The sequence below is a fragment of the Tachysurus vachellii genome, chromosome 25 (assembly GCF_030014155.1).
Source record: "Tachysurus vachellii isolate PV-2020 chromosome 25, HZAU_Pvac_v1, whole genome shotgun sequence".
Taxonomy (NCBI): Eukaryota; Metazoa; Chordata; class Actinopteri; order Siluriformes; family Bagridae; genus Tachysurus; species Tachysurus vachellii.
The window spans coordinates 165,001-175,000 of record NC_083484.1 but is presented as its reverse complement, the minus strand read 5'-3'; the positions used below and the strand labels follow the sequence as shown (position 1 = coordinate 175,000).

Here is a 10,000-nt window from a genome sequence, read left to right as displayed (position 1 = left end):
CCAGGAACTGAGATTCGTCAGTGATACACAGCACCACATGATATTATAATCTGACCCTCACTTCATCTGAAGGTTACTGTGAACAACAGAAGCTTTAGATGTTTCATTAAGTCATGAACATTTAGATTAGAGAAGAAATCAGTAATGGACCTGTAACTGACCACTGAAAGCAGTGTGATGGTCAACTCTTCTTCTGTAGATTTAATCTGCCACTAATCCACTCGTTTAACTTGTTAATGAGGATCAGGTAATGGTTGTCATGGGAACACATCCTTATATTCTGACAGATTAAATAAATCTCTTTTTAACTTCTGTTGTGTATAAGTGTGACAGTGGTGTTGAGATGTTCCTCAGTGATTATTCAGGCTGTAATAAGAATGTCTGAAGGTTGATGTAACGTGATGCTGGTGATGAAGCTGGTTCCTGTACACACAAACACACACACACACACACACACACACAGTGGCTTGCAGTTACAGCAAACAGATTTAACTCTGAGTTCACACACACACACACTTACACTCACTCACACACACTCACACTCACACACACTTACACTCACTTACACGCACTTACACTCACTCACACACACTCACACACACTTACACTCACTCACACTCACTTACACACACTTACACTCACTTACACTCACACACACGCACTTCCACTCACTCACACACACTCACACACACTTACACTCACACACACTTACACTCACTTACACTCACACACACAAACGTACACTCACTCACACTCACTTATAGAGGGAAGTCCGGACTGCTGAGCGAATCATTGGCACAACACTCTCCACTCTCCAAGACCTGTACTTCTCCAGAGTGAGCAAAAGGGCAGAGACACTCACTCTGGACCCCTCACATCCAGCACACTCACACACTCTGGACCCCTCACATCCAGCACACTCACACACTCTGGACCCCTCACATCCAGCACACTCACACACTCTGGACCCCTCACATCCAGCACACTCACACACTCTGGACCCCTCACATCCAGCACACACACTCTGGACCCCTCACATCCAGCACACTCACACACTCTGGACCCCTCACATCCAGCACACACACTCTGGACCCCTCACATCCAGCACACTCACTCTTTGAACTGTTGCCATCGGGCTGACGCTACAGAGCCCTGAGCACCAGAATGACCAGACATAAGAACAGTTTCTTCCCTCAGGCAATCCATCTGGTGAACAATTAACACACATGGAACACACAACACCTAATTGCACATTTCACACTTGCACACCTGTACATACATACATACATATTGTCTATACTGTTTACTGTTTACTTCAATTGCACATTTCACACTTGCATGTGTACATACAAATTGTCTATACTGTAAATGTCATTCTGTTACACTGTGGAGCTTCTGTCACTAAAACTAATTCCTCGCGTGTGAAAACATGCCTGGTAATAAAGCTGATTCTGATTACACTCACTCACACACACTCTCACACACTCACACACACTCTCACACACTCACACGCACTCATGTACACACACACTCACACTCACAGACATACACTCACTCACACACACTCTCACACACTCACACACACTCTCACACACTCACACGCACTCATGTACACACACACTCACACTCAGACATACACTCACTCACACACACTCTCACACACTCACACACACACTCTCACACACTCACACGCACTCATGTACACACACACTCACAATCACAGACATACACTCACTTACACACACTCTCACACACTCACACACACACAGACACCCTCACTCACACACATTCACACTCACACACACTCATGTACACACACACACACTCACTCACAGACATACACTCACTCACACACACTCTCACACACTCACACACACACTCTCACACACTCACACGCACTCATGTACACACACACTCACACTCACAGACATACACTCACTCACACACACTCTCACACTCACACACTCTCACACACTCACACGCACTCATGTACACAGACATACACTCACTTACACACACTCTCACACACTCACACACACACAGACACCCTCACTCACACACATTCACACTCACACACACTCATGTACACACACACTCACTCACAGACATACACTCACTCACACACACTCACACACACACTCTCACACACTCACACGCACTCATGTACACACACACTCACAATCACAGACATACACTCACTTACACACACTCTCACACACTCACACACACACAGACACCCTCACTCACACACACTCATGTACACACACTCACTCACAGACATACTCTCACTCACACACACTCACACACACACTCTCACACACTCACATGCACTCATGTACACACACACTCACAATCACAGACATACACTCACTTACACACACTCACACACACAGACACCCTCACTCACACACATTCACACTCACACACACTCATGTACACACACACTCACTCACAGACATACACTCACTCACACACACTCTCACACACTCACACGCACTCATGTACACACACACACACTCACAATCACAGACATACACTCACTTACACACACTCTCACACACACACGCACACAGACACACACTCACTCACACACATTCACACTCACACACACTCATGTACACACACTCACACTCACAGACATACACTCACTTACACACACTCTCACACACTCACAGACACACGCTCACACACATTCACACTCATGTACACACACACTCACATACACACACTCACTTACACACACACACACAAACACTATCTCATACAGAGGCGATGAGAGACGAGATCCAGAGTGCAGACAAGAACAAATGATGAGAGGTGAAGTCAGAGAGAGAAAAGAGAAAAAAGGTCTGAGAGCTTGAAAGGAGTGAAGAGAGTCAGAGAGAAATGAATAGAGTGAAACTAACACCACTAACACCAGACCAGGTGAGCAGGTGTTTATTCACACCTGTGAAAGGTCACATGATGAGCTGAAGGACACGCCCATTACCACTGGAGAAAAAACAGCTGATCATTACAAGATTATTAACTGTATAATTACATTAACGTTTAATTCATTAACATATGGTAATTATTACAGTATCATTTTAAATAAAAGAATATTTTGATCATGTAAAGACAAGAGAACAGCAGATTATTGGCTCTAAGACACTCAGATTAGCTGCAGCTCTACTGATCACACAGCTTCATCACAGCAGATCTACTGATTATTTTCTGACTCATGATAGTTGTGTTAGATTGTGTTGGGTCACTGTGCGCAGTCTCACCTTGCTGGTCACTATCTGATTGTTTTGGACTTCCTCTGGTCCTCCTCTCTGCTCGCTTATTCCCAGGACTTCCTCCTCCTCCTCCTCCTGCTGCCCCAGAGGCTGCAGTGCCATGGCTCTTGCCGTAGCCATTGGGCGTGGTGCTGCAGGCGGGGCTGCTCTTGTAGCTGGAGGATGGAGGGGTGCTGACCCGGGTCAGGCTCGGGCGCTCAGTGGCGCGCTCCTTCGGCTTCTTGGGCTGCGGTTTGCAGTACTCCTCTCGGCCGAGGAGCGTCGACATGTTGTACAGGGGAAAGATCTCTGCATGCAAACACACACATTTTAACCATTTCCAATAAAACTCAAACTCAATCTTTACACCGTTACCCCAAAGCATTCTGGGTAAAATGTTAGCTCAGGAACTCATACCTAAGACAACAGCATACCTGCTCTGGGTCCAACTAATTCTAACAGCATACCTAAGACACCCTCTAGTGGAATAACAGACACCAACTCTTTTTTTCAAGCCCTTAATTCAGTTACAGATTAGAACCTTTAACGGGCCGGATCCTGCCCCGCTCTGGGTCCTGCCCCGCTCTGGGTCCTGCCCCGCTCTGGGTCCTGCCCCGCTCTGGGTCCTGCCCCGCTCTGGTTCCTGCCCTGCTCTGGTTCCTGCCCTGCTCTGGGTCCTGCCCCGCTCTGGGTCCTGCCCCACTCTGGGTCCTGCCCCGCTCTGGGTCTTGCCCCGCTCTGGGTCCTGCCCTGCTCTGGTTCCTGCCAAGCTCTGGTTCCTGCCCCGCTCTGGGTCCAACTAATTCTAACAGCATGTTCTTCTATGTAGCTGATTTACCTTCAGGACATTTTATTTTATAACCTTTATAATTTATTTTATGTAATTACGCTTCATTACAGAAACTGACTGCTGATTAATTAACTTAGAGAAAAAACTTAATCATAATTATATGAAATATTTGAAAGAATTAATTAAGCTGAGTCTCACCCTCTGGGTAGATGGGGGGCAGGCGGTGTTGGTAGTACTGGTGTGGGGACACATCTCCGGGGCTGGCAGGGGGGTAGTATGTGTGAGAGGCGGGGATGAAGTGGGGGTGTGTCATGTAAGGTGGAGGCAGGTGGTGGGTGGGAGAGAGAGCAGGAGAGTAACTGGGGGGGTAACATTCAGAGTGAGGTGTGACCACAACCCGCCGGACCCCTGTGTTATCCTCCAGAACCTGAAAACACAAACACACATTTTAAAAAGTGATGAAAGTAGAACTTTACATGGAGTAAAACGAGTGTGATGAAGTGTTTTATTCCTCTTACAGCAATCTGACAGTGAGGACAATTTATATGTATTAAAGAATGTCATACTTTCTGTTTTCAGTTCTATTTATCATTATGGAACATTGATGAAATTAGTTCCTGTTGTCACGTACATTATAACCAGTTGTAAACACTCTAAATACTGTCCTGAAGATGTGGAGTACACAGAGCTCACACTGGAGACTCCTTCACAACAACGTATACACACATTTTCACTTTAAATGACAAGGTATCAGAGTGAGTACATTAATATAACCTACAGTCAGAGCTGCTGTTAGAGAGGAGTAATTAACATCTTCTGGCCAATCAGAATGACACATCACATGAACACAGACCTGTAATGAAGCGTTTCTGCTTCAAACAGAATCAGACTGAACAGATGAGATTGTGACACATTTAACTCGCTAATAAACCTGAGACTGGATTTTAATGAAGATCAGAGAGTCTGTGTGAAAGACACTCAGTTCACACAGGAGCTAAACACACACACTGATCCACACTGACATGAACATCACAGTGGGATAAAAGGTTAGTGGACAAAAACCTTCAGCATCACACACAGACTCACACACACTGACTGCAGTGGCACTAAATTATTGTGTATCATCTTTAGATAAACGGCAGAAGCTTTTCTCTGTAATGTTTAAGTCTTACACTCAACCTTTTCTGACCTTTAAGCTGAAACACAAGTGCTGCTGAACTTTACCTCACTGCAGCCTGACAAAACCTTCATCTGTGTGTGTGTGTGTGTGTGTGTTTTAGCTGCTACAGGTGTTACCTGGGAGATGTATCCCGGGGGCACGTGAATGGGTGGGATGGAGCCGTTTGGTGACATCATGGGAACTTCAGCGGGACCTGAGGGGAAAAGAATAAAGCTACATCAGTCAAGAAGCAGGAAGGAAAAGGTCCAATAGTACAACAGTATTATGTTAGAGGTCCAACCTCTCTGTAGAAAGCAGAGACAAAATTAAGAAAATTTAAACAGTTAAACAAAATACCACAAGCTGCAGTCACCAGGAAAAGCTACGATGTGTAAAACTGCACAGAACATGTCATTATACAGCTTCATAAAATTGTATAACCAACATAAAGTGGTAACTCTTTCTTAAAAAACGACTAAAACTGGGCAACAAACATCAATTTTACCCTCAAGGCTCTGAATCTGTGTAAAGTTTTAAGTTGGGAAACACCGCCGTGTCCTCCTTCACACCTCAACAGCCTTGGATCATCAGCGTTCTCTACCTCAGCCAGTTGTTTAGCTAACTGTTAGCAAACAGAGCGTGGTCACAATCACAGTCTCATCTTTCATCCTCATTTATTTAACCTGTCAGAATACGATAAGTTACCATGACAACCAGCCTCTAATCATCACTCATGACTTTAAAGTAATGAGGCCACGCCCTCTGTGTGTGTCTCCTAATCTACCCCGGAGGTATACCTGTATCCCTGCCTACCTGTCTTCCTGTTCCCACCCCGGTGAGCACATTCAGCAGCGCCGAATCGGATACAGTGACACCGGGTTAAACAAACACATCGCCTCATTGTGTTCAGCTTTTCATTCTGAAACACAGTCACCATGTCTGAGGGGTGGTGGGGTGGTGGAGGACGGGTGGGGCGGGGTTGGTGGTGGCAGGGGGTGGTTACTGCTGCTGTATTTACCCTGAACACAAGCTCTACTCTGTCACGATTCCCACAGGACACGACCTCACTGACCCCCTTCCACTGTCTGTATATCACCACCACCACCACCACCACACCATCTTCTTCAGCGGCATCATCTTCATTGTCGTTGTCCGTCTCAGAAGGCTATAACTCACAGAACTGTTTTTCTTTTCTTTCCTGTATCCGTTTCTCTCGTTGTGAGGTTACGGTAGCCACCTCAGCAGCTGCTAAAGCCATTTGTGGGCCCCTTCCTCATGAGCACATCACTCAGCGCCTGTAAATCACACAACCGCCTTAATGGACCTTACAGTTTCATCTCCATCGCATTACAGTGTGGCCCGATCTCATCTCTGCCCCTCGGCCCCAGAGGTCCTAATGCGGCCCTCGGATTAAAGGCCTGTTTGTGTTCGTGTCCTCTCCGGGTGGAGGCCGAGAGCCGTATGTACACAGCCATGCATGCGGTTTGAGCTCATAGACACACCAGTGTGCTGCAGCTTTGCTTTAAAATAACAGTGACACTTTAAAGGCACAACAAATTCCTTTCAGATTGTTCTCTGTGGTTCAGGTAACACTCATGAAGAGCCCCCAACACGTCAAGGTCCTGCTACTGCCCCTGCTCCGTGCCCTGGTCCTCCCCCCAAACAGCTACAGGGGTGTCTTCTGTATGAACAGAGGCCTTTCAGAAAGAGAACCAGTTCTCAACAGCTCCACACCAATACACTGGGCAAACAGCAACATTCCTGCCATCTCAGAGGGAGGAGGGGAGCAAAGAGAGCATCCAGACAGCGAGATAGTGAGACACTCGCATGGAGATATTTAGAAATACAAACAGAGACCGAGAGCAAGGCCAACAAAAGAGAGCAGAGTGTGTGAGAAAGACACTGGAGAGACGTGTAGCGTCCCGTCCCACGAGCCTGCAGCAGCACTGGGCCTCCTCACCAGAACAAGCGGCTCTTTGTGCTCCCTCAGAGGAGCCCTTTTCTACCTCTTCAAGGGCCTGAGGATCCCTCACACCATCCTTTCTGCCCTGCAGGAGGCGAAAGCCAACAAAACACCATCACCAACATGTGTGTGAGGGTTTTTCCCCCTCACTGTAGTGCCAGATGAACTCACACAACACAGCTGCTTTAAAGACCTGAACTCAGGCATAGATCAGGAATCATACATTTATGTCCACGAGGATCGTCAGTATCGAGTACAGAAGTGTAAACACACACTGCAGGGAAATAAAGCCGAGTTTCAATGTGGTGTTTTTGCCTGGAATCATCTCACACACGCAGAATTCAGTGCTGCTCTTTCACCTGCTGATAGAAAAATCAAGAACTTCTCCAGCAGTTAGATATATACAGCATTTATACTGACCCGGATATACAGGCTACAATCACAGACACACACACACACACACACACACACACACACACACACACACAGAAACAGGAGGCTCATTCGTGAAAAGGTCCACTAGTTCAGCTGGGAAAAGTTGCAGTCCTTTGGCCAGACAGCGAGACGACAGACAAAAATGAGAAGGGGAGAGAGAGAGCGAGAGAGAGAGAGAGAGAGAGAGAGAGAGAGAGAGAGAGAGAGAGAGAGAGAGAGAAAGATGTTTTTAGAAGGAATGCATTACGTGGCTGTGAGAGTGGGGGGGCAGCTTTCAGAGAAACACTTCAAAAACACCCTACATCTGTACATTACAGGCACGACACATGTGTTTAGTTGTGTGTGTGTGTGTGTGTGTGTGTGTGTGTGTGTGTGTGTGTGTGTGTGTGTGTGAGAGAGATGTATGTTATCTCTGCTCCCCATAACATTTGCAGGACTGTGACAGGGTCAGTTTTACAGTTTTACATCTTTATGAAATAAATAGAGTAGAATTTTAAAAAATCCTCCTATGTAATAAACAGGAAGTGTTTGTGTGTAGCGTTCTGCAGTTTCAACTCAATTTCTCTTCTCCTCCACAAAGAGAAGATTTCCAAACACTGGACATCCATGTGTGTGTGTGTGTGTGTGTGTGTGTGTGTGTGTGTGTGTGTGTGTGTGTGTGTGTGTGTGTGTGTGTGTGTGTAACACTTTGAGTCCTCACGTTCCCTCTGAAAGCAAAGAGCCACAGTGCAGAATATAATTACATACAAGCACAAGACAGAGATCATATTTTCCTGATGCTGTATGTACAGTATGTGTGTGTGTGTGTGTGTGTGTGTGTGTGTGTGTGTGTGTGTGTGTGTGTGTGTGTGTGTGTGTGTGTTGCAGCTATTCACCACTCCACACTTCATTGTACTTGTTATAAACATCATCCTGTCACTCAGACAGAGTTAAATGGACTTGAGACTTGATGAGTTTTATAAACAGGCTGAAGAGCAATTAGAGCATCAATGAGTCTGATTACAGCGACTCGGACTCTTGGAGAAACTCAGACACTCAGAGCTGTAAATATTTACTGTAGAAAGTCCCAGTAACTCATTAAACACACTGCTGTAATATCTACAGATCTGCTTCATATGGAGTGATAATGAGGATAAAACAGAGACGTAAATCTTTTATAGTCAAACGACTGACTCGAAAGAGGCAGCAACAAGAAAAGAAACGTGAGTCAGACTTCTGCCTCATATATTACTGTGTGGATGAGTCATTAATGTTTACACACAACATTTAATAAACAGTGTGTGATTTTCAACACACTCTCACACACACACATGCACACACACCCTCACACACACACACACATGCACACACACACACACACACACACACACACACACTCACAAGTGCATACACACCCTCACACACACACATGCATACACACCCTCACATGCACACACACCCTCACACACACACGTGCACACACACCCTCACACACACACACACATGCACACACACACACACACACACACACACACACTCACAAGTGCATACACACCCTCACACACACACATGCATACACACCCTCGCATGCACACACACCCTCACACACACACGTGCACACACACCCTCACACACACACATGCACACACACCCTCACACACACACATGCACACACACCCTCACACACACACATGCACACACACCCTCACACACACATGCACACACACCCTCACACACACACATGCACACACACCCTCACACACACACATGCACAAACACACATGCACACACACCCTCACACACACACATGCACACACACCCTCACACACACATGCACACACACCCTCACACACACACATGCACACACACCCTCACACACACACATGCACAAACACACATGCACACACACCCTCACACACACACCAGCTTTAGGATGTTTTCACTGGAGGAATCCTATGGGATTTATTCCGAGCTCCCAGATCAGGAATAACAAACACTCTGAGCTGTGATGTGTTCAGCTGACGCTCTACAACATCTCCAGTCAAGTCTCTCAAAAATCTACACTTTTATTGTGAGCAGCGACACGTGGAGTCTCACACAGAATACTCTACTTTTACAGGACAGAAAAACAGGTGATGTTTAGATAAATGATCAGAGTGAAACATTATTTACATGTGTGTGTGTGTGTGTGTGTGTGTGTGTGTGTGTGTGTGTGTGTGTGTAGTAACATTAATAATACATTTACATTAACACATGAGACAATGATGAATGTTAAACTATTGGGAAGTAAAGATCAATATTTCACTGCCAAATGAAAGAGAGGCAGATGTGAGGAACAAGGCAGATGTTCAGAGGTGGTCTCTGTGGGTCTAAGCTGAAGAAACCTTAATGGCAGTTTGGTCAGAGAGCTTTATGAA

General features: G+C 46.0%; 1 protein-coding gene across 2 annotated transcripts in view; it reads right to left on the bottom strand.

Moving 5' to 3' along the window:
• The window catches only part of fndc3bb (fibronectin type III domain containing 3Bb), a 47,430-nt gene that overhangs the window by 20,968 nt on the left and 16,462 nt on the right, over positions 1 to 10,000 (bottom strand). For both annotated transcript variants that reach the window (XM_060861488.1, XM_060861489.1), the window contains exons 4-6: positions 5,344 to 5,420; positions 4,246 to 4,474; positions 3,267 to 3,566 (exon numbers count right to left, since the gene is read on the bottom strand). In XM_060861488.1, the coding sequence (XP_060717471.1) occupies positions 3,267 to 3,566; positions 4,246 to 4,474; positions 5,344 to 5,420 (606 nt within the window). The remainder of the gene's footprint in view (positions 1 to 3,266; positions 3,567 to 4,245; positions 4,475 to 5,343; positions 5,421 to 10,000) is intronic.